This window comes from Trichosurus vulpecula, chromosome 1, assembly GCF_011100635.1.
Source record: "Trichosurus vulpecula isolate mTriVul1 chromosome 1, mTriVul1.pri, whole genome shotgun sequence".
Classification (NCBI taxonomy): Eukaryota; Metazoa; Chordata; class Mammalia; order Diprotodontia; family Phalangeridae; genus Trichosurus; species Trichosurus vulpecula.
In genome coordinates, this window is record NC_050573.1 from 120,036,962 (window position 1) to 120,063,046 (window position 26,085).

Sequence of the window (26,085 nt, forward strand, 5' to 3'; positions counted from 1 at the left end):
CTCCCCGCATCAGGGATGCGCACCCGCGAGGAGGTGGACGCGACACTGCAGATCGCGAAGCTGAACCCCTCGGAGCTACTCCCCACCGTGCACTGCCTGAGCTTCAGCCCCGGGGCCAGCGGAGCCACGGCCGGGGACTTCTGCCTGGTGGAGCTCGAGCCCGCGCTTTGCCAGCAGCTGGAGGCGGGGCACAGGTAGGATTCGTCCTCTCTCTGGGTGGAGACCTGGGACCAGTCTTCCTCCCTTCCCTCCACCCCTACCCCCTCTTGCTGGTATTTAATTGGACCCAAGTTCTCTGACTTAAGCTATTGTCCACGCCTGGCCAAAATAATGCTGTAGCATTAAAAATATTTATTTTTACCAACATTTATGATTACTCCCTCCCACTACCCGCTCTCCCATTGAACAAAAAAAAAAGAAAAAAAAAAGCATTCAGAGTGCCGCAAAACAAAGTCCTACCGTGGCCATGTAGGAAAATGTATGTCTATTTCTGCATTTTCAATTCGTCACCTTTCAGCCAGTAGATGAATGGGAAAGAGAAAAGGGAAAGGAACAAGCATTCTTAAGCGCCTGCTCTGTGCCAGGAACTGTGATAAGCGCTTGACAAACTTGTTCATCTGATGCTCACAACAAACCTGTGGCGAGTTTCCTCATCAGTCTTTTGGTTAATCATTGCATTGATCGGAGTCCTAAAGTCTTTCAAAGTTGTTTTTCTCCGCAATGTTCTCTTCAGTAGAATTTGTTCTCCTAGTTCAGAATACATTGGTCCGCATCACTTCATAGAGTGCTTCCCATTTTGAGCTGAAACTGTCAGTTTTATCATTTCTTGTGGCACAATGATATTCCATCACATTCACACACCACAGTTTAGCCGTTTCCCAGTAGGAGGCACCTCCTTAGTTTCCAGGTTTTGCCGCTACAAAAATCTGTAGTACTTTGAGCATTTCGGAATCCATCTGATCATTTTGGCCTCATGAAGACCTTGTGTGGCAGTGAACGTCCCCCAGATCAAATTTAGACCTGGAGAAATTGTGATTTGACTTAGGTTAATAAGTGCCTAACTGGGGACTCGAACACATTTATTCATATCCCCAAGCTTCCTGTTATTTTCCAGATGATCAAAAGAGGCCATCCAGTCCAACCCCTCATTTTAATTCCTTGGTACTCTCTAGTGCCCTACCCTAGAGCGCCACTAATTCTCCTTTCTGTTTTCTTTGCTCCATTGTCATTTTTCTTCCTTTATTTCACCTTGCTGTTTTTTCCATTGCGTGTGATTTTTTGTCAGTCTCGATTTTTCCTACCTTTAATGTGTATCACTAGTCCATCAAAAGGATATCGTAGTTGATCTAGGTAATCATTATAGTAGAAAGTGTCGGAAGACCTATGTTCCCTTTCCTAATTGTCAGTTGCTAGTTAGGCAAACTCTCTTCTTCTGTGGAATTGGGATAATGTGAGGGGCAAGTGAAATAATGTATACAGAAAGTGATTTGTAACTGAAAAAATGTTATATTCAGTAAGCTATTACTATGATGAATAAACTTCATAATAATCAACCTGCATTTATTAAGCACCTTCTTTGAATCAGGCATGATAAGTAACCTTTGATAATAATAATCAATATTTATTGATTACCTACTGTGAGCCAGGCTAAGTGGATAGAAAAACAAAAATGACACTGTCCCTGCCTTCAAGGAGCTTACATTCTAATGGAATTCCTAAGGAATTTACATTCTGATATTACATTCTTAATAATAATATTATTATAAAGGCAGAGTGAAATAGTGAATAGAGTGATTGTCTGGAAAGACCTAGGTTCAAATCCAGCCTCTGACTGATAATAGCTGTTACTATGACAACTATGAGTCTCAGGACATTCCATAGTACTATTTACTAGGTTATATTTCAGTTGTGATCTCTGTGGAATGCTGAGAGGCTCTCCACCTTCCCCCAGATTTAAAAAAAAAAACAACAAAAACAACTTTCTGACTTTTTTCTTTAGATTTTTGCAATAACTCATCCTTGTGAAAAAAAATGTCCTTTGTCAACCTCCATCTGCTCATCTATAGAGTATTCTTCCTACTAGAATCTGGATTAAATAGTTGAATTAGATCACTTAGCCTTTGGCCCCACTGTAAAATAAATTATTGCATCTGGGAAAACCCAACTTATAATGGAAATTCCGGAGGAGAAGTTCTATATGTGACAAGTGGTTAGACCTTTTTTTCCCTTGAGTGTTTTGTGGATACAACACAAAATAAAGCTGGAAAGTGGATGAAGGGGAGGCGCTGGAGGTACTTGGCAAAGTTGAAACCAGCAGAGCTGCAGATGGAGGGTAGAGTGTCCAACTTCTGCCCTCCATAAAGGAAGGCTTTGGGAGGAGATTAGCTCCACTCTTCAGCTCTCTAATCAGAGGGGAGAGAAGGATGTGGGTGATGGGAAGGTGTCTTGAGTATCCAAGGCTGTTAGCACCATGGTAGAGTTTAAAAGGCAGCTAGGTGGCTCAGTGGATACAGTGTGGGCCTAGAGTCTGGAAGACTCATCTTCCTGAGTTCAAATCTTGCTTTAGACACATACTAGCTATGTGACCCTGGGCATGTTACTTAACCATGTTTGTCTCAGCTTCTACATCTGTAAAATGAGCTGGAGAAGGAAATGGCAAATCATTCCAGTATCTTTGCTAAGAAAACTCCAAATTGGATCATGAAGAATTGGGTAGCCCTGAAAAAGGACTGAACAAATGAGATTAAAACCGATCAGTTTATCAGCACCTTGTTCGTGGAGCTGAAACCAAGCAGAGCTGCACATGTGGGATGAATGAATATATGCATGCTTATATTTATACATAAATGCAAATTTCTTTCACAGAAATTTCTTGCTGTCTCATGTATGTTTTTCTCTCCCTTTTTTCTCTAGTCTTGTGATCCGTGGTGACAAAGATGAACAGGCAGTGATTTGCAGCAAAGAGAAAACCTATGACCTGAAAATAGCAGATACTTCAAATATGTTGCTTTTTATACCAGGCTGCAAAACGCCAGATCAAATAAGAACTGAGGAAATGCCTTCTAACATAATTCACACTGAGGTATAACTGTTTTCTGCCCTTTTTGATTTCTAGAATAGTCAGAAATGATCAGTGGGCTAATGTAACAATTTTTAATTTGCTTAGCTTTAGATATTATGTTTGTAATGTAATAGTAGCTAACATTTGTACAGTACTTGTAATCAATTAACAAGCATTTATTAAACACCTTCTATGTGCAGGTTCTGTGCTAGTCACTGAGCAGACAAATGTAACAAATCACACATTCCCTTCCCTCAAAGAAAGCGCTTTATACCCATCTTGTTTGATCTTCACAATAACCCGGTGAGATAGGTAATAAAGACATTACTGTTCTCGTTTTACTGATGAGGAAGCTGAAACTCAGAGAATTTGAAGCCCAGATCTCTTCTAACTGCAAACACAGGGTACTTCTACTGTACCGTACTTACTCTATACTCATGTGATCTTGGGGGCAGCACAAGGGTGAAAAAAAGACACTGGATTAGAGTCAGAGGAACAGGGATTGAGGTGTTTCTCCTGTTTATTATTACCTGTGTGATCTTGGACAAGTCAAGTAACCTCTTCAGGTGTCAGTCTTCTTCTGTATAAAATGAGGTGACTGGACTTGATGTTGTCTACCCAGCCTCTCTGCTGACCTCCAATCTTGTGCCTCTGGCTGCCTTTCAGCTATTTCAAACGAGATGTCTAGTAGACATATTAAACTCAATATGGCCAAAACAGAACTCACCATCTTTTGCTCTAAACCCATCCTCTCTCCCGCTTTCCCTGTTACTGTAAAGGGCAACATCCTTCTCCCAGTCTCTCAGGCTCTGGGAATCATCCTGGATTCATTACTGTCTGCTTTTCCCCTTCTTTACCGCCTCCCCCATTTCCAAGGTGTTGCCAAGGTCTGTTGATTTCATCTTTGTAACATCTCTCAAATATGCCCCCTTCTGTCCTCTGACACTTCCATCTGCCTGGTGCGGGTGGTCATCACCTCAGGCCTCGATTGTTGCAGTAGGGCTGCTGGGTCTGCCTGCCTAAGGTCTCTCCCCACTCTAATCCATCCTTTATACAGCCACTAAAGTGATTTTCCTAAAGCTCAAGCCCAGCCATGTCACTTCCCTACTCAGTAAATTTGAGTTATCACCTCCAGGAGCAAATACAAAATACTCTGTTTGGCATATAAAGCCCTTTATAACCCAACCCCCCCCCCCCCACCTTTCCAATCTTCTTGCACTTTTCGATCCATGGATACTGGCCTTCCGGCTGTTCCATGAACAAGACACTATATCATGCTCTATCATTAAGACATGCTCCAGGCATTTTCTCTGGCTGTCCCCCTTGCCAGGAAGGCTTCTCTCTGGCTTCCTTTAAGTCCAACTAAAATCCCATCTTTTAAGGGAAGCCTTTCCCAAACTTTAATTCTAGTGTCTTCCCTCTGTTAATTATTTCCTATTTGAGTTTGCTTTGTATATATTTGTTTACATGTTACCTCCCCCATGCGGGCAGGGTCTGTCTTTTGCCTCTTTTTGTATCCCCAGTGCTTAGCACAGTGCCTGGAACATAGCAGTAATAATAATAACAATAACAATTACTAACATTTACATAGTGCTTACTATGGACCTGGTGCTATGCTAACGACTTTACAGTTATTATCTCATTTGATCCTCACAGTTACCCTGAGAGGTCGGTGCTATTGTTATCTCCTTTTATAGATGTGGAAACTGAGGCAAACAGGGGTTAAGTGACTTATCCAGGGTCACACAGCTAGGAAATGTCTGAGTCTGGATTTGAACTAAGGTCTTTCTGACTCCAAGTCTGGCACTCTATCCACTATACCACCAAGTTACTTTGTAAGCACTTAATAAATGTTTATTGATTGATTGATCTATATTCCTTTCCAACTGTAAATCCTATGATGTTAGGAAGATTCTTAGTTTCTTTGAAATTTCTTTGTTTGAAAGGATATCTACTTTTTAAAGAAGTTCAAATTAGGGGAAAAAAGTCAAAGTTACTTTTTTTCTCTAAAACTTTTAAGTGACTCATTCAGAAAAACAGACCTGATTTTAGTTAATTTCTCTACGGAAATTTTTTGAAGGAAGACTCCTTCACACCATAGCCACTGCATTTTGGAAAAGCTTTTGAGGGTGGAGAAATATAAAAATTATGCCTTTTTAAAGAAGTCATTGCTTCCTTGCTTTAAACTCAAGTTAGTTGGTTAAATTTTATAGCCAAGTGTGGCTAGTCCTTAATTACTTTGGAGCAAAAGATCCAATGTCACCATTAAGCAGATGTCTCCACCCTGTCTACATTGGCCACACAGAACATTCTATTGGGGAGATCCAGCATTACACAGATAAATAAACTCAATATAATTTGGGTTGAGCGAGATCTCTAGAGGCCAGCAGGAGTCATCAGTCATTCCAGACTGAGACAAGCCAGCAAATCCAGAATTCGCTCCCTTAAACACATTAATGGACTGGAAAGAAGAGAAGACAATGGGGATGTTTCAGTGATTCATATGAAATTACTGGAATAGAGAGACTTCTAACTCTTACTTTAATTCTCTTAAGGATAGGTCCTTTCAGATCATTCATGTTGCTTCTCTAGGAGCCAGAGTAATATGGTGGAAATATGACTTGCTTGGGATTTATTTCTTTTTGCAAAATATATATAACGATTGCCACTAATTTGACTTAAAGAAACTTGGTGAGAATGATACTTCTTGGACCTCCTTAACTCATAGGATTATAGATGTAGAGCTGGAAGGGACCAACATCTCACCCTGTCTTGGGACAGCAGAGTGGTCCAGTGGACAGAGAGCTGGGCCTGGAGTCAAGAACACTTGAGTTCAAATCTAGGCTCAGACATTTACTAGCTGTATGACCCTAAGTCACTTAACTTTTGTCTCAGTTTCCTCAACTGTAAGATGGGAATAATAATAATGCCTACCTTCCAAGGTGGTGGTGAGGATTAAATGAGATAATATGAGTAAAGCATTTAGCATAGTTAGTACCTGGTACATAGTAGGCACTTAATAAACGGTTATTCCCTTCTTTTCCCTCCCTCTCTGTCTTATAAGCTTTCTCTTGTTTTTTAGTTTTCTTAATAGCTAATAGCTAGTATTTATGTAGTTAAGGTTTCCAATGTAATTTACATATGTTAAGTCACTTGATCATCTTCTGTAGTCTTTCTCCTTTTATTCAAGTCTTCCCATATTTTGCTCCCCCATATTCAGCTTCTGGTCTTCTTCATAATTGCAGTGTCCTTTAAATCTCCCTCACAATTCCAGCTCCTTCTACAGCTCAAGTTTTTCATCTGCTCTGTCTTCCAAAGGCATTAAACTCTGTCTTTTGTCCAGTGGGACTCCCAAGCAGCCACCGGAGAAAGGTGGAAGAACCAAGGGGTGTTTCTTGGCCACCAGGAAGATGAAGAGAGAAACCCAAAGGGGAAAGCGACCATTTCTCACTGAGATCCTCTTTTCTCACCTCCCATGTTCCCTCAGTTATTCCTTATGGTTTTTTGAATCTCCATACTTCTGATCACCCTCCTTCAGGGAGACTAGTTCATCAGCCTCGTTTTAAAAAAAATAGTATTTTATTGTTATTTTTTAATTACATATAAAGACAATTTTTAACATTCATTTTTTATAAAATTTTGAGTACCAAATTTCCTCCCTCCCTCTAATTCTCTCTTTCCAAGATGGTAAGCAATTTGATATGTTATATTTGTGCAATCATGTAAAACATATTTCCCTATTAGTCATGTTGTGAAAGAAGAAACAGAACAAAAGGAAAAAGCCATGAAAAAAAAGTGAAAATAGTATGCTTCAATCTGCATTGAGACTCCATCAGTTCTTTCTCTGGATATGGATAGAATTTTCCATCATGAGTTCTTTGTAATTGTCTTGGCTCATTGTATTGCTGAGAAGAGCTTAGTCAGTGATACTTGATCATTGTAAAATGTTGCTGTTACCATGTATAATGTTCTCCAGGTTCTGCTCACTTCATTTTGCATCCGTTCATGCAAATCTTTGCAGGTTTTTCACCAGCCCTCTTTTTAAGATAGAGCACTGAAACATCTGATTTCAACAGTCTTTAGTTCCTATAAAAAGTATGTGAGAATCTTTCCTGATAGGATTTATAATTCAATTCCTAATGAGATAAGGTTGTAGCCTAGATATCATTCTTTTATGCAGAAGTCATGTTTTTGAAATCATTTGTTTATCTGATTTAAATTGTTTAAAAGCAGTTTTATTGTTGCCTTTTGTTTTTATATCAGTCATTTTCTCTTAGAGTTACCCTCCCTTCCTTTCTTTAACCACTAAAACAACAAAAAGATCTGGAAAGGACTAGAAGCCATCCAGTCCAACCTCATTTTACAGATGAGGAAACTGATATTCAGGGAAACTAAAGGACCCATCCTACGTCAAGCATAATTGAAGAGCTCCATGGTAATTGACATCCTGTCATACATAGCAGTTAGAAGGAACTCAAATATACCTTTCCATCCCAAATATTAGGACTAGTTTAGGTATATTTTTTTTGATTCTGTTGTGTTTGTTTATTCATAGGTATTTTCTTTCTGTTAGGGTATTATCTGATGATTTTCATATAGCACAGCATATAAATTTTTATAATACTTTTTAAAATTGTAGATCTTTGGTTTTGCTAACAATTATTGGGAATTAAGAAGATGTAGGCCAAAATTAAAGAAACTGAAGAAACTTTTGATGGAAAATCCATATGAAGGGCCTGATGCTCAAAAGGAAAAGGATTCAAATCTTTCAAAAGTAAGACTTCTGAAGTTAATTTGTTCAGTTGATGTGTTTTCATAATTAGAGAACTGGAGATTCTTAGTGGTGACATTTTATAAATTAAAAAAAATTATTTTTTCACATTAATAAATGAAATGATAGTTTAATAGAAGCAAAATTAAAGGGTTTTTAAAAGTATTCCTGGGGGAAAGGCATATAAATGAACAATCTTATGAATGTGATAAAATTGACTTAAGAAAATGTGGAACAAAATTTAAATTAGAATGAAACAGCTTTGTGAGGAACACTTTTTAAAAATACAATTCAAAATTGAAAGCTCTATTGTCATACTGGAATTATTTTTTGTTAGCAGCCATTTCCTTGTGATTTTGTATATCAAGCAATCTTTACTTATTACCAGCACAGCAAAGTAAGACTGTGTCATTGTTCCAATTAAATAAATCTATTTTTGGCATCTATGCTGAATGTTGCAAAAGGAATTCTAGAAAGCATCATTAGATTGTATGTCTGAAGCTCAGTTATCCATTTTTGCTTTGCAGTATACAATGGCAGACTTGCTTGATCAAATTCAGGCAAGTGAGGAGGAAATCCTGGCCCATTTACAAGTTCTACATGCCTGTGAAATTGAAGGTAGTATTATTTGTTGTTTTTTTCATTAGTAGCATTAGGAAATAGGGAACGGAAGAGACATTACAAGAGGTAGTCCTGGGACTTCTTCATCTTAGTTAAATGCCATTTTTGTGTTTCAAGGTGACAGTACCAATGGGGTGTGTGTGTGTGTGTGTGTGTGTGTGTGTGGGTGGTCTGTGTATTTTGGTTGTTCTCGTGCATAGGAAGAGTCTTGAGAGCAGGGATTTTTTCTTTTTGTCTTCTATTCCTGGTGCCTGGCACTTAGCAGGTGCTAATGCCTGCTGACTGACTGATACACAAAATATTCAGTGGAGAAAGCTAAGCCTCTACTCTGTAACCATGACTGCTTATAGGTTTTAACATTGTTTAGTTGAATGGAAAAATGATTTAGTAGTGATACAGAGTTCCCAAATTAATTCCACCCTCTCTCCCCCAATAAGTCCTGTGAAGAACTTTCTGTGGTCCAAAGACTAACCGAATTAAGTGGGAGAGATTTGGAATCAGGTTGATAGCAATGAGATAACAATTTTGTCCATAGATACTCTCAGAGACCAATTAGTAAGGCAGAACACAGCTTTAGCTTGCATCAGTAGAGGGATAAAATCACAGATACCTCCCATATCGGTCTACTTTCTGTTTCATTTGCACTGGCTATCCAGCATGCCTGGCGGGGAATACCCCCCCTTCTCTTGGAATCCTAGGTTCAAGTCTCACCTTCATGAAGCTTTTTTGAGTCTTTCCAACTTTTAAGGTACGCTCTCCCTCCCTGCTCTATTCATTTTTGTATGTATTGAGTATATACTTATATATACATGTTGGTTCCCCATTAGAATGTAAGCTCCTTGAGGGCAAGGACTGTTTCATTTTTTTTGTCTTTATACACTGTCACTCACGCTATAGTAAGCACTTTATAGAAACATTTGATTGATTCAAGTATTTTTTTTTAACCACTGATTAATAGGTACCAAAAAACTGGTTAATGTGTGATAAGACTTCTTCTTTGGCATTATGTAGTCACTTGCTTTGAGAAATAGATTTTTTTCTCCCTGAAAAATATTTAATGCATTTTGGACATTTTGATTCATTGAAAAATAAGCCTGCCTTTAATAGCACACACTTAAGCAGGGCTTTGCAGTTTACAAAACACTTTCCTCACAACTCTGAGGTATGTAGTACAAGTAGTGTTATCCTCATTTTACTGATAGGAAAACTGAGGCTTAGAGAGATGTTCATGGTCACAAGATTAATAAATGTCAATGCTGAGTCTCAAACCCATGCCTTCTTATTCTTGATTCCAGTGTGCTATATAGTGTATGCAAAAACTGGCTAGGGCCAGTGTTTGTGTCTGTATTTGTTTGAAAGAAAAAGCAGTTTTGGCTAATGGATAGAGAGAGTATTGGACTTGAATTAGGAAGACTTGAGTTCAAATACTGCTGCAGATACTTAGTAGCTTTTTGAACTGTATCATTAAGGAAAGATTCATGACCTTGAGGATGACCATGAACATGCCTGAATGGTTCGGAATTGCAAGTATGAAAAACTCTCTAGGTAGAAGTCAGAGGAAGTATAACATTTATTTAGACACCAGAGTATCAAATCTCAAGACCAATAACTCCAATTTGATATAGCAGTAATTATATTTCAAAACCAGTAAGCCCACCTCAATGTAACAGGAAAATTATAACACAGTATTATAGCAAGGACCCAAGTCATTTTGTAACCTTTCCCCCTGCTAGGGCCTTCCTGTAAACAGTCACTCAGGAATCCTAACTCTCTGTTTGCCTGTGTCCTCTCCCTTAGTTCTGAAAGCCCCTGCAGTTCTCAGAGTCCTTGCAGTCTCCTGGATTATGTGGATTCTCAGTTCTCCAATCTCTCAATGCTGTAGATTCTCAGCTCTTTGATCTCTGCGACTCTCTGGTCTGCACTCTTCACTCTGCAGTCTCTCTGGACGCTGGCTGTCTCTCAGTGTCTGCTGCCTCAATGTCTTTTTGATGTCTGCTTCTCAATTCTGCTTCTCTCACACCCTGGGCTCTCCTTACACACACACACACACACACACACACACACACACACACACACACACAGTTCTAGGCGGCTTCTGATTGGCTAGAACTCAGGTCTCTGGCTGAATTCATGCACATCTGATTGGCTAGAACTCAATGCACATACAATTGGCTCTGGTCTTAGCATCTCTCCTTAGGGCCCTGAGGGCTTCAGACTTCTAGTGACCTAATTAGCAAAAGGGTGTGGGCCTGGGGCCTCACACCCAGTTAGTGAATGGGTGTGGGCCTGAGGCTTTGAACCTAGTAAGTAAAGGGTCTAAGTGAAGGCCCTATTGAATAGGTGGGGAAGATCTTTAATCACATTAACACCACACAAACCTAGGTAAGTCACTTAACTAGCTTAGCCTATTTGTAAAATGGGTATAATCCTAGGATTGTTGTGAGAGTCAAAAGAAGATAACCATTGTAAAGCTCTTTGAAAACCTTAAATCATTATATAAATAATAACATTATTATTATTGAAAAATGTATAAATAGGATAATCAATGGTGATCATGCCATGAGGCTGAACATTGGCCCAGAGCTAGGCTGTTGGAGGATGAATGGGGCAAGCTGAGCTGCTGCCTCTTGTGGGCAGGGAATTTCGAGGTTCTCCCCACCTGGAGGACTGGATAGCACCAATTCAGAGCGAGAAGTCTGGCTAGAGTGTGCCTGCCCTTGCAGCAAGCTAGGGTGCCGGATGGATATCCCTGCACAGGCCAGCAGTGGCAGGAGCTGTGGAACCCACAAAAAAGCAGAGGGAAGCAGGTCTCTAGCCTAGAACAGCCTGGATGGTCGCTGGGAAGGGTGTATTGAATGGTGCTGGGAGCAGAGCGCAGCACAATGTGGGTCCCACCGGGACCAACCAGACTCGGAGACTTCAGGCTTTCAGGTTGTCCAATGATTCTGACATTGTCTCTCATGGATCTTTTTTCCAGGTCATTTGTTTTTCCAATTAGGTATTTTATATTCTTTTTTTCAGTCTTTTGAATTTGTTTGACATATTCTTGATGTCTCAGTCATTAGCTTCCATTTGCCCAGTTCTAACTTTTAAGAAGTTATTTTCCTCAATTAGCTTTTGTATTTCCTTTTCCATTTGGCCAATTGTACTTGTTAAGCAGTTGATTTCTTTTTCTAAGCTGTTGACTTTTTTTTTCATAATTGTCTTGCATCCCTCTTATTTCTTTTCCCAGTTTTTCTTCTCTCTCTCATATATGATTTTTAAGCTCCTTTTTGAGCTCTTCTATGAGTTCTTTCTGGCCTCGAGACCACGTCCTGTTTTTGCTTGGGGTTTTGTCTATGCGTGTTTTGACATTGTTCTCCTCTTCTGAGTTTGTGTCTTGATTTGCCCTGTCATCATAATAACTTTCTATGGGCAGACTTATTTTTTGCTCATCTTTTTTGGCCTTTTTCCTTTCTTTTAAATTTGAGCCCTGCTTCTTGGGGAGCTGTCTCAGGCTTCTTGTGCCAGGGGCTGCTGGCCCCTGGCTCTTTACCTGGTATTGCAGTGATGTTGCTCTGAGGCCCACGGGGGACCCTCATGTCTGGTGATGTGCTGAGAGGTTGGGGTAGGGGTGTGACTGGTAGTGCTGGAGGACATAAAGGTCTGGTAGCTGGGATCCTAGTGCTGGTGTCTGGCATGTGCTGAGGCTGGTATGGTGTTTCTGTGTTTCCTTGGGGCTACACTGAACCACATGGGGGTCTGGCCACAAGAGGTTGCCTGTTTTTCCAGGGCTATGCTGAAGCAAGTGGAGGTTCTAGGAGCTGAAGTCTGTCTTTCCCCTCTCTATGCTGATGCATGTGGAGGGGCGGGGTGGGGTGGGGGGCTGGTTTTGGCATTGGCCTGAGTCATCGAACTAGGGTTCAGGATCTCCCAGTTTGCTGAGGTGAGGCTTGCTGCTCACTTGCTGGGATGATGCCTGTCTTGGACTACATTCACTTTTTACATGAGTGACACAGATCTTTCTTGCCTATCTTCCAAGTTTCTTGGGCTCAAAGATTGTTTTACCTTGTCTTTTTGCTGGTTCTGCTGTTGCAGGATTTGTTTTGGGGTGCTCTTTTATTGTTATTTGGAGGTGAATATGGGAGAGTTACAGTGCTTTACTGCTTACTCTGCCCTCTTGGCTCCTAAAAGTCTATATACCAATTATTTTAAAAAAACTATTTAATTTATTTATTTTCTGTTTTCAACATTCATTTCCATAGGTTTTAAATTTTCTCCTCCTCCCTCCCCAAGATGGCATGCAATCAGATATGTGCTCTACACATACATTCCTATTAAACACATTTCCACATTAATCATGTTGCATAGAAGAATTATAACAAATGGTAGAAACCACGAGAAAGAAAACAAAACAAAAGAGAAAAGTGTCTGCTTCACTCTGCATTCTGACTCCATAGTTCTTTTTCTGGATGTGGATGGCATTTTCCATCATGAGTCCTTTGGAAAAGTTTTAGGTCTTTGAATTGCTAAGAAGGGCTAAGTCTATCAAAATCAGTCCTTGCACAGTGTGGCTGTTACTGTGTACAATGTTCTCCTGGTTCTGCTTACTTCACTTAGCATCAATTCATGTAAGTCTTTCCAGGTTTCCCAAAGTCCACCTGCTCATCATTTCTTATAGCACAGTAGTATTCCATTATATTCATATACAACAACTTGTTCAGCCATTCCCCAATTGATGGGCATCCGCTTGATTTCCAGTTCTTTTTTTAAAAATTTTATCATTTGTATTTAATATTTTAGTTTTCAACATTGATTTCCACAAGATTTTGAGTTTCAAATTTTCTCCCCATTTCTACCCTCCCCCCCATTCCAAGATGACATATATTCTGATTGCCTTGTTCCCCAGTCAGCCCTTCTTTCTTTCACCCCACTCTTCCCCCCATCCCCTTTCCCCTTATTTTCTTGTAGGGCAGGATAGATTTTTATGCCCCATTCCCTATATATCTTGTTTCCCAGCTGTATGCAAAAAACAACTTTTTTTTTAAGCATCTGCTTTTAAAACTTTGAGTTCCAAATTCTCTCCCCTCTTCCCTTCCTGCCCACCCTCCCTAGGAAGGCAAGCAATTCAACATAAATCACACATGTATCATTATGTAAAACACTTCCACAATGCTCATGTTCTGAAAGGCTAACTATATTTTCTTCCATCCTATCCTGTCCCCTTTTATTCAATTTTGTCCCTTGACCCTGTCCCTTTTCAAAAGTGTTTGTGTTTGGTTATTTCCTCCCCCTATCTGCCCTCCCTTCTATCATCCTCCCGCTTTTTTAATCCCTTTCCCTTTACTTTCCTGTGGAGTAAGATACCCAATGGAGTGTGTATGTTATTCCCTCCTCAAGTTGAATCCCATGAGAGTAAGATTCACTCATTCCCCCTCACCTGCCCCCTCTTCCCTTCCAACAAAACTGCTTTTTCTTGCCACTTTTATGTGAGATAATTTGCCCCATTCTATCTCTCCCTTTCTCCTTCTCTCAAAATATTCCCCTCTCACCCCTTAAATTTATTTAATTTTTTTAGATATCATCCCTTCATATTCAAATCATCCTATGCCCTCTGTCTATATTCCCTTCAACTCCCTTAATACTGAGAAAGGTCTCATGAATTACACACATCATCTTTCCATGTAGGAATGTAAACATAACAGTTCAACTTTAGTAAGTCCCTTATGATTTCTCTTTCTTGTTTACCTTTTCACGCGTCTCGTGATTCCTGTATTTGAAAGTCAAATTTTCTATTCAGCGCCGGTCTTTTCATTGAGAAAGCTTGAAAGTCCTCTATTTTATTGAAAGTCCATATTTTGCCTTGGAGCATGATACTCAGTTTTGCTGGGTAGGTGATTCTTGGTTTTAATCTTAGTTCATTTGACCTCCGGAATATCGTATTCCAAGCCCTTCGATCTCTTAATGTAGAAGCTGCTAGATCTCGCGTTATTCTGATTGTGTTCCCACAATATTCAATTGTTTCTTTCTGGCTGCTTGCAGTATTTTCTCCTTGATCTGGAAACTCTGGAATTTGGTGACAATATTCCTAGTAGTTTTCTTTTTGGGATCTTTTTCAGGAGGCAATCCGTGGATTCTTTCAATTTTTATTTTACTCTCTGGTTCTAGAATATCAGGTCACTCTTCCTTGATAATTTCTTGAAAGATGATGTGTAGGCTCTTTTTTTTGATCATTGCTTTCAGGTAGTCCAATAATTTTTAAATTATCTCTCCTGGATCTATTCTCCAGGTCAGTGGTTTTTCCAATGAGATATTTCAGTCTTCCATTTTTTCATTCCTTTGGTTCTGTTTTATAATATCTTGATTTCTCACAAAGTCACTAGCTTCCACTTGCTCCAATCTAATTTTTAGGGTAGTATTTTCTTCAGTGATCTTTTGGACCTCCTTTTCCATTTGGCTAATCCTGCCTTTCAAGGCATTCTTCTCCTCATTGCCTTTTTGGAGCTCTTTTGACATTTGGGTTAGTCTGTTCTTTAAGATGTTATTTTCTTCAGTGTTTTTTTGGGTCTTCTTTAGCAAGTCGTTGATTTGTTTTTCATGGTTTTCTTGCATCACTCTCATTTCTCTTCCCAATTTTTCTTCTACTTCTCTTACTTGCTTTTCCAAATCCTTTTTGAGGTCTTCTGTGGCCTGAGACCAATTCATATTTTTCTTGGAGGCTTTTGATAAGATCTTTGACTTTGTTGACTTCTTCTGGCTGTATGTTTAGATCTTCTTTGTCACCAAAAAAGGAATCTAGAGTTCGAGTTTGAGTCTGTGTTTGAGTCTGAGTTCATTTTCACTGCCTGTTCATGTTCCCAGCCAACTACTCAACCCTTGAGCTTTTTGTCAGGATATGACTGCTTGTAGAGAGTACTTTGTCCCAAGCTTTAGGGTCCAAGCACTGCTGTTTTCAGAGCTATTTCTACTCCACTGTCACCCCAGGCTCTGTCACCGCTCCTCCTCCCCCAAGAACTGCCAACCAGGACTGAAATACAGATCCATTTGGGGCACAGCAAGAGAATCTGCCTTTGTGCCCATAAAGCACTCCTTGCACTCCCACTCTGATCCGCTGCTAGAATCCTCCCACCTTGTGAACCAGGGACTTGGGAAACAGCTGATGCTGTAGCTCTGGAAGCAGCTTCAGGAGTTTCCTGCTGCTGCCACCACTGCCACTGCTGCACCACTTCTGCCACCCCCAGGGCTGATGATCAGACGGCTTTGAACTCGATTCTGCAGTTTCCCCCTAACCTGCTCTTTGGTGTTTGTGGGCTGAGAAGTCTCGTAACTGCCACAGTTCACTGTTTCATGGCCCCAAGGCCTGTTGCAGCTGGCTGATTCCAGATCTGGTCTGTCCTGGCCTGTCCCAGGCCAGGCTGCCCTCCAGTCTCAGCACCATGCGATAGACCCTTCCTGGCGACCATCCAGGCTCTCTTGGGCTGGAGACCTGTTTCCCTCTGCTATTTTGTGGGTTCTGCAGCTCTAAAATTTGTTCAGAGCCATTTTCTACAGGTATTTGGAGGGATTTGGTGGAGAGCTTATGCAAGCCGCTGCTTTCCAGCAGCCATCTTAGCTCTGCCCCACCTGATTTCCAGTTCTTGGCCACCACAAAAAGAGCTACTATAAATATTTTTGTACATGTGGGACCTTTTCCCATTTTTATGATCTCTTTGGGATACAGGCCTAGAAGTGCTATTGCTGTGTCAAAGGGTATGCACATTTTAATAGCCCTTTGGGCATAGTTCCAAATTGCTCTCTAGAATGGCTGGATCAGCCCACAGCTCCACTAACAATGAATTAGTGTTCCAACTTTCCCACATATTCTCCAGCATTTATCACTTTCCTGTTTTGCTGTGTTAGCCAATCTGGTAGGTGTGATGTGGTACCTTAGAGTTTTTTGATTTGCATCTCTCTAAATAGTGATTTAGAGCATTTTTTCATATGACTATAGATAGCTTTAATTTCTTCCTCTGAAAACTGGCTGTTCATATCTGTTGACCATTTATCAATTGGGGAATGACTTGTATTCTTGTAATTGTAGTTCTCTATATATTTTAGAAATGAGGGCTTTATCAGAGACACTAGATGTAAAAATTCTTTCCCAATTTTCTGCTTCCCTACTAATCTTGGTTGCATTGGCTTTGTTTGTGCAAAACCTTTTCAATTTAATGTAATCAAAATTATCCACTTTGTATTTCATAATGTTCTCTATCTTTTGTTTGTTCCTAAATTCCTCTATTCCCCATATATTCCAATTATTCTTACTATAACACCTTAATAAATTCCTTTGAGGCTCCTGGCTGATAAGTACACCTGTGGGGGTTCTTGAGTGACAGTATTAGAAATCTTGACCCTTCAGGGTTATCCTTCAAACGCAGGGCAGAAGAGTAGTCAAATGCCCTCTAGGGACCATATTCACCAGTATGAGTAGGAGGTGGGGTATTAGTACCAGAGTGGTGTTCGACAAGATGAATTGCAAAATTCTTTCCATTTCTATACCCTATGAGGTCATGATCATTTGATTATTTTCTTTAAAGAGCACTTGTCAATGGCAATATTTATTAGATTCATGTTACAAGTCTGTGATTTGGGAGTGGGATAAATCTGAAGGAAAAAATTATTTTTAAAGAATTATCATTTAATCGAGAGGCAGATGCAATGTAGTGGGAGAAGTGTGGACTTAGAATTAGTACATAAGTAAATTTGAATCCCATTTCTTATACTGGTTGTGTGCTGATGAACCAATCATTTAGCCTTTCTGAGCTTCAGTTTCCATATCTGTAAAATGAGAATAACTATACTAGTAGTACTTTACCTAATAGGCTTGCTGTTAACATTGAATGAGAGAATGTATGTAAAGGTCTTTGTAATCTTAAAATGCTATGTAAATATCAGCTATTAGTGTCACAATATTATTTATCACAATCCTAAACCTATTCAAGAAATAGATTTTTCCATTTTCACATTTAAGCTATCGGCAAAATTATTTAATGTATATGTTCTTTAAAAAAAAAAAGATATTGAACAATGGCAAAAGCCCTGGAAAGAGCCAGAACCATTAAGAAAGGGAAGGGAAATATTTTTGTTTGCTACAGAGTATGTAGATATTAGGGCGAAAATGCAATTTTAAAAAAGATATATACAATTTCTACTCTCCATATAGTCTACAGCCCGATGAAATAATTTTTGGTTGACTAATAAAAAAATACTCCTTACTTCTGGTCTAGGTTAAATTGCATGTAACTAGGAGTCAGGAGATCTGGGTTCTAATCTTAGTTGTGCCAGTAAGCAACTAGTTGTGTGACCTTAGGTAAGTTATATTCTCTGTTGGAATTCAGTCATTTATCAAATAGGAAAAATGACTTAAACCTTACCTAACAGCATCTGATGGATAATACTTCATTGATGTAGGTACTTCCCCCCAGCCAAGTAGATTTCAACTTGTCCACTAAGCCCCTTTTCATTTTGGGCTCAGGTGACTCCACTGTCCCAATATAGTGCTGGAATTGCTTTATTGACAGACAGCCTGCATTATCTCTTGTCCCAAGACCACCCTAGCTAACCATAGAAGAGCTTATTACCAGTAGAGTGGCTATCAGGTGATGAATTTCTTGATGTATGGAGTACAGATCTTAAAATGACTAGATGGAATAGTCTCTTTGATGTAAAATATATTTCTAATTTTAATAGGTTACTGGAGGAGTCTTGAATTTGATTATGAGATGAAACTTCTAAATCACATAACCCAGCTTGTGGATTCTGAATCTTGGCCTTTTAATAGAGTTCCTTTAACTGCTTGTCTTCAGGAACTTGGACCACTGGAACCAGAGTGAGTATTTAAAATGTTTGTTGTCTACAAGATTTCTTTCTAAATGGAAACATAACAGAAAAGCTATTTCTATTTTTCTAGTCTGAAGTTTTGGCAACCAGTCAAGCTCTAAAGTAATTCAAATTTTGGGAAGTTGAATTTTATGTATAATTGAAAGCAATTTCGAATCTTGGTATTTCTTAAAGAACCAGGAATTCTGCCATAATATGTACCAACTATTTCCTATATAGTAGCTAGAATAGCATAAAGAAGTGTTATATGTAATTTCTTGTGGTAGCCTTGAAAATTTGCATGTGCTCAAAAATTATTATTTAGAATTCAAAATTATTTTTATTACAAAACCCAAACTCATATCTTAGTTTCTGTTTGGAGGTGATAAAGATTCTCAAAATAATGTATAAATAGATTATGCTGATACCTTTTCAAATGACATTTCTAATTTTTTTCAGGCAAATGATAGAACACTGTCTTGAGTGTTATGGAAAGAAATATATGGATGAAGGTAAGGTTTGGTAAGAAAGATTACCTTAATTGTACCTTCAGGTTAAGAATATAACCTTGATATTTGATAAGATTTTGTAAATTCTGTACAGTATCAATGCAGGGAAGGAAAGTGAGATAAGGAGTTAAATTTGATTTGAGAAGGAACTTTGAATAGAAAGAAAACATAACAAGTTTGAATAGGATCTGAAGTGAGCTGTTTTTCTTCCTTAGGCGACATTTATTTTGAATTAAATACTGATAAAATATGCAGAGCAACAGCACAGATGCTGTTACAGAATGCAGTGAGATTTAATCTCTCTGAATTTCAGGAAGTGTGGCAACAGAGTGTCCCTGAAGGAATGACAACGAGAATGGATCAGCTGAAGGTAATGTCACAAACTGATGACTTTTGTAATTTGATTTTGTAATTTTGCAATTTGGTTTTCATAACTTTGTGTATATTTATTTTATTTGATTTCAAGAATTTTGAATTTAACAAATTCCAACTGTCATGAGCATTTCCACATGCAAAGTAGAACAGAACAAGGAGGCTGTTACATGAAACTATGAATCCCTCTTATGTACAGCTTGCTCTTCCTTTTAATTATATAATACATTAAACATGTAATTTTCAAAGCTGCCCTGCTTGTCTGTTTCCTTCTGCCTTTCCTTCTGTTCTCTTCTGTATATTTAAAAAATGTTTCACTGACCCTTTTTTCCCTTCCTCCTTTCCTCCTTCCTTCCTCCCTCTCTCCCTCCCCCTTTTCTATTGATAGCACCTCTCTCATCTTCTTTCTCTTCCCCAATGGAAAGCAGAAAAACAAAACCTAGGTAGCAAATATGCATAATCCAGTAAAATAAATTCTCACATAGGCTATATTCAAAATATGTGCCTTTAAACCATAATTTCAAAGGACTCATAATAAGACATACTATCTCACATCCAGATAAGAGAGCTGATGGGCTCAGAGTGAAGATTGAAACATATTTTCTTCTCTTTGGTTTCTTTTTGGACATAACTAATGTGTTAATTTGTTTTGCATGAACATACATATTTGCAGTGGGTTTTGTTTTTCTTGCTTTCTCAGTGAATGGGGGAAGAGGAGTGGCTAGGGGAGAAAGGGAGGGAGAATTTGGAACTGGAAATAAAACTGAATTTGAAAAAAGAAAAAATTAAGTAAAATCTATATGCATGTGTGTGCACACACATCTTATTCTGCACCTTGAGTCCATCAACTCTCTGTGAGGAGGTGAGTACCATGTAATCATGAATCCTCTGGCATTTCATATATAGTTGAAAGGGATTTTGATTCTTACAGTTTCTTAAGGAACTTGGAATCTGGTTAGTCATTGCATTGACCATAGTTACTAAGACTTTCAAAACAGTTTTTCTTTTGTAATGTAATTTTATAACATGTTCTCCTGATTTTGCTTTCATCCTGAATTAGTTCATACAAGTCTTCCTAGGTTTCTCTGAAACCATTCCTTTCATAATTTCCCATGGTAAAAGATTTTAACAATTTGAGAGGTTTTTGTTATTAAATACAATTATATGGATGCAACAATTTTGTTTTCTATTTTTAAGCTGCATATAAGAGCCTTTATCAATAAAACTTTTAATTCCCAACAACAAATCGTTTGTAATAATGAGGGCTTTTTGGTATATTGTTGGTTTGGAAATTACTGGACTTTGCAATAGAAAAAATGTTATAAAGTGGTGGTTGCAGGGAAAACAAGATAGTATATAATCAGAATATTTGGGTATTCAAATATCTGCTGTTTGTAACAAGAATCCCCTTTATAACATACTAGACAAGTTGATCTAGTCTCTGCTTGAATACCTTTAGTAAAGGGAACTTACTACCTCCCAAGGAAGCTTTCATTCTTAGGAATTTTGGGATAGCTCTAATTCTTAGCAAATTTTTCCTGACATCTAGACTAATGTTGCTGAATCTTCTGCCTTTTATTCATGTTACTCTGTCAACAAGCAAAACTAGTGTAATGCTTCATCACTTGGAGGCAGCTACTTTATCCCCCTTGTCTTCTCTTCTTCAAGGTAAACATTCCTTGTTCTTCTATTTGAGCCTGATAAGGCAGGTCCATCCTGATCACTTTCCTCAAATGGGGCATCCAGAACTGAACACAGTTCTAAGATGGGATTTGAGCAGACAATGAACAGCAGGACACTGTGTCATGGACACTATGCCTCTCTTAAGACAGCTGAAGTGGGTTTTTTTCTTAAAAGACCATGCTACTTGACCCTCCAATCCCTCTTTAACTTATCCTGTTCCTTCTGAATTAGGTATTATCTTTTCAGAGCCATAATTTATTACATTAAATCACAGTGATTCCTGTGACGAGATCAAATAAGCCTCTTGGAACTAGAAACTCTCTTTTTCTTTCACCTTCATAAGAATACCTTTTATGTTTCTGTATAATCAATTGAGACCATGAGTTTTTTATTGACTTTTTAATAGATGCTGTCTCATGAATTTCTGGGTTGTTCTGCTTATGTAACAGAGTGCCTAAGTATACTTCCTCCTTCTTCCATTTCAGTTTAAAGCCCTTTTGATTAAATTTGCCAGACTCCAGGCAAATACATTTTTAATAGTCCTTGTTAAGCGTGCTTCATTCATGGCCAAGAGCCTGTCATTCCTATATTTTGAGCCATAGTCCAGAAACAAAAGGCATCAGTGGAATGAACACTGGATTTGGAGTCAGAGGACCTGGATTCAAATCCCAGATTTGCTACTACCTGTGTGAAATTGGGCAAATTACTGAGCCCTCTCAGTCTTGGTTTTCTGGGCTAGATTCAGTGACATTTGGGGTTCCCCTTCAAGCTGTAAATTAATAAGAAATTAAAATCCTATTTTCAGATTCCATGTTATTAATTAAATCTGCCTTTCTCCTCTAGCTCTCTTACATTCCATTGACAGCAGTGAAAAAAGAAATCATCTGTGTCCCTAAGGTCTTCAGTTTCTTGCCCTAGACATTATAATCTTTAGCATTCAGTGCTTTCTAGTGTCATTCCCATGAGTCATTTTAAGGGGGTGGTAATGGTCAAGTTTGATGGGTCTTGGGCTCTGTCATGTCCTAGATGCATACTCTAGGAAGACAGCAGAATTCTTTCTTATGAGTAGTTATCACTACTCCTCATCAAGTAGTCACCAACCACTACTACTGGTGCCTTTTCTTCTGACCTTTTCTAAGTGCAGAATTAGAGCTGGAAGAGACCTTAGAGGCCATCTAATACAACCCCTTTTATTTTTAGATAAGGAAACTGAGGCTGAGAGAAGTTAAGTTACTTGTCCAGAGTCACACAGCTAATGTGTGACATTATCTGAGAATTTGAATTCTGGTCTTTCTGATACAAAGACCAGAGCTCTTTCCACTTTGATATCTAGTTGTCTCACCTTTCCCCCACAGCACATATGGATCCACTTCATCAATTCTTGCCAGAGAAATAATTGCCCCTCTTCCTCAAGTAGAACCTCATCTCTCTTGCTTACCTCCAAATGTTCAGTGATATTTCTTATGGCTTCTGTGTCACTTCTACCTTCCAACCTTTTGACATTGGTCAAGATTTCCTTCTGCCTCTTTGTATCCTTTTTCTTAGTTGCTTTTATATTGAAGCCTTTCTTCCAATTTATAAAAGGACGTTTTGGTCTTACAACCTAAAGAGTAGAGGGGTTGTCCTCAGCATAGTGTTTATCTTGAGGCTCCAGCCAAGTAACTTATTTGTGCTCAGGGCTTTGGCTAGTCTTCCTAAAAGAGAAGGGCTCAAGGATGGCCTCTGCAGACCACAGCCACCTAATTCTCCCTGATGATAACAATAATAGCTTCTAGTTATATGGCAACTTTAAGGTTTAAGGCAAAACCTTCACATCCCTTAATTCACTGGATCCTCATTATAACCTTAATGAGGTAGTTGCTATTCTTCCTATTCGTTAAGATCCTTTGTTCCTGCCAGTAGCTGCCCTGTATAAGTGCTCTGGCTAACTACTGGTATGGTCCTTTATTTTCACTCTCCTCATCATTAGCATCTTTTCACCTTATTAGGGCCTTGACTGATATATCCAACTTATCTTTCTCCTGGCTGAACCCTAGACTTCCTTAAGCTTGTCCCAGCTCTTTATCCTGAAGCCTCACCATGTTCTAGATCTTCATTAAGAGGCCTCACTTCAGACCTGGAATTCACACAGTGGAAGCACATTCTCTGCCCCTTTGGCCTCTCCCTACGACTGGATGGCTCCTCCCCAGAACCTCCATTTGAGGAGGGTGCCCAGGCCACCCTCCTTCCTCTCAAGTTAGCTCTCTGGTCTTCTTTTTACCATCCTCCTCTTATCAACAGGCAATCACAACTTCACAAAACTTACATGAAAATTAGGTTTATTACAAGAGAAATGAACATGCATGTGGAACCCAAAGAATTCACAATCCATATAGAAGTTTGCATATTTATGACAATAGGACAAAGGAAGGAGATCCCAGAATCTCCACCTAAAGGGGCATGACATAGGAGGAGAAAGGTGCAGTAAAGATGGGAAAAGGACAAAACTTCTCCCAAAAGGGAGGGGCAAGGTGATGGCAAAAGCAGAATTCTTTTCCCTTGGGAATTGCTAGACCATGAAGATATAATGGTTTCCTTATCTGTATGGGGTCCCAGCTGCACAAGCCTAGTGCAGACGGTCTGGTGCCTGTCTTGACTCCCAAGGACACAGGGAGTCCAGTTTGGGATGCAAACAACAAATTATGTCAGCTGAGGAGAGCAGAGGTGGGGCGCTTCATCTTTGACACGTTCAGGACCTCCTGCATGCTCTGGGTCCTATGTTTCTAGAAAATATGACAATTCAAAAAGACAAGTTCAGTGGACCCTTTAACAGCCCCTACAACTCTTCATCCTCCCTTTTCAGCTTTCTTTTATGTGTTGTCTTTCCTCACTGGAATGTATGCCCCTTGAGGGCAGGAGCTGTCTTTCTACTTGTGTTTTTATTCCCATTGCTTAACACTGTAAATAATACTTAATAATAACACTGTAAATAATTACTTAATAAATGCTAGTTAACTGATTGAACCAATTACTTCCTCTAGTCTTATCAGCTTCTTTCACCTGTTGCTACTAAGTTCTCCCAAATTTCCTCCCTATATTAATTTTATTCCTTCTTCTCCTTAAGCTGTAGTCTTCTAGCTTCCAAACCTTTTCCCACCAAATATGGGAGTGGAATGAGTAGATTTAGATAGTCTTTTTTTCAAAAGCCATGTTAACTTTCAAGCCATCAAGATAGTATTCATATACTTATTTATCTACAATATATCTATGTCTACAATACATCTATATCCCATTTATCCACATGAAGTTATTAGGCTTTCGGTGATGTTGAGCCACCCTTGATTTTCGTCCAGGGCTATATTCTTCCATATACTCCTTGTTGAAAGAGGTTAGATTATTTTGCCACAATGAACTTCACTCAGATGAAACTGCTTGTGCTGTCCATTCAACTCAGGATTTGGCTGAAGCAATTGATGGGGCTGGATACCACTTGCACTAGTTAAACAGTTATCTGAGAAAGATTCTGTGTTAGCAGCTTTTTAGTCACTCTGGTTTTTTAGGGATGTCAGTAGTGCTGCTGAGTAAGAAAACAGCTCTTTAGAAAAGTATTGGCTTTCCACCTTCTTCATCTCTACTCAGCTCCAAGGGTTGCCTTACCTTTGGTCAGGCTGAGAAATAACTAGTTCAACTGTTGAACCCTAAATTCAACAGAAGCATGTTATTGTTTCTTTAGAAGAAGTGTATAGGTTACTAGGGTAGTTTTGAGCAAGGGCTCAGAAATCGGGAGAATAACATTGAGCAGGAATTTCAGAGTTAATATGACACCTCCCAAAATTCAGAAAGTTTATAGGAAACAATGCCATACCCAGGAATAAGACTGAGTCTGCAAAGTTTTGGAATGGGTTACAAACAAGCATATGAGTGAGCACAAGTTACATTATTTCCTAAGCTTGTTGGATACTGTTTCTTTTACTGGGAGGCCAGTTCACATAGTAGTAGACTTGTAGTCTTCAAGAATCACCCTAGGCATTGAGGAGTCAAGTGATTTGCTCAGGGTGACACAGCCAATATGAGAATTTGAACCCTGGTGGTCCTGACTCTTAGTTATACACACAGCTGCTATATATGCAAAACTAAGTGCAGTAATCAGAATTTCTAGAGAGAATAAGTAATAAGAATAAGAGAAAGTGAACTTTACCATATTAAGATTTTTCAGGTAAAAAAACTTGACATTTTTGTATTTGTCTCCACTGTTGTACAAATATAGTCTTGAGTTCCTTTGTAATCAATTGGCAAAGAAGGAAATGACCATAAAAAATACATATACAGAGTAGGTTCAGCTGAAGCTAATCTCATTAAGAGAACTTTTTTCTGCATTCTCCTAGTTATCCAAAAAGAGGATAAAGGCACATATTTATTGCTAGTGACAAGTTGTAGGAGGAAGATGAAGAGAACCAAAAGTTGCTATTTATTATTGTTGCTGTTTTAAGGCTCCATGGAATTTCTGCTAATTTAGTAGCAAATAATTAACTTAATATAAAACCATTTTTTATGTTTAAGATTAAAACAAATCTTTCATTTCTTCTCCCTTAATATCTGTAGGGTTTAGCACTCATGGATAAATACACGCGGCCAGAGACTATATTTTTGCTAAAGGTAGATGATTTACCTGAAGAAAATCAGGAAAGATTCAATAGCTTATTCACTCTAAGAGAGAAGTGGACAGAAGAAGATATTGCTCCATATATTCAGTAAGTAATTTATTAAGACTGAGATGTTTACATATACTTAAAGTGACCAGGTTTTGGGCAGCTTAATAAAAATACAGCAGCTAATGGATAGTCATAACCACCTCTTTCTTCAACTGAAACATATCAGATATACTCATACTGAATTACTTACTCTCTGCATTCATATCTTTTAAAATTTATTTTTGTCATTTAATGTACTTGGGATATGGCCTTCCCCTGCCATGATTCTTTTTCTCCACCTGCTGAAATCTTACTTGCCCTTCAGAGCTCAATTTAAATACCAGTCACTTCAGGAATTCTGCTCTGATTCTCTTTTAAGATAGAAGGGATTTATTTCTCTGAACTTTTTATATTGTTTTATACCTTTTTTATACACTTAACTCATTCTGTTAGAAATAAATGTATATGCCTTATCTCTTCTTCTAGATTATACACTACTTGGGGGCAGGTACTCTGTATTAATCATCATTTGATTGAGGACATCTTGAAGCGTCTGGTACA

The 26,085-nt window shown here is 38.8% G+C and overlaps 1 protein-coding gene and 1 long non-coding RNA gene across 2 annotated transcripts in view; one reads left to right on the forward strand and one right to left on the reverse strand.

Moving 5' to 3' along the window:
• The window catches only part of DSCC1 (DNA replication and sister chromatid cohesion 1), a 26,490-nt gene continuing 405 nt past the window's right edge, over positions 1-26,085 (forward strand). The window contains exons 1-8 of the mRNA XM_036741553.1: positions 1-194; positions 2,914-3,082; positions 7,701-7,835; positions 8,360-8,450; positions 18,162-18,300; positions 18,750-18,802; positions 19,015-19,169; positions 25,436-25,584. Of these exons, the coding sequence (XP_036597448.1) occupies positions 16-194; positions 2,914-3,082; positions 7,701-7,835; positions 8,360-8,450; positions 18,162-18,300; positions 18,750-18,802; positions 19,015-19,169; positions 25,436-25,584 (1,070 nt within the window). The 5' untranslated portion in view covers positions 1-15. The remainder of the gene's footprint in view (positions 195-2,913; positions 3,083-7,700; positions 7,836-8,359; positions 8,451-18,161; positions 18,301-18,749; positions 18,803-19,014; positions 19,170-25,435; positions 25,585-26,085) is intronic.
• LOC118834115 overlaps positions 23,156-26,085 on the reverse strand; it is a 6,488-nt gene continuing 3,558 nt past the window's right edge. Inside the window, exon 2 of the long non-coding RNA XR_005009341.1 lies at positions 23,156-23,616. This is a non-coding gene — a long non-coding RNA (uncharacterized LOC118834115). The remainder of the gene's footprint in view (positions 23,617-26,085) is intronic.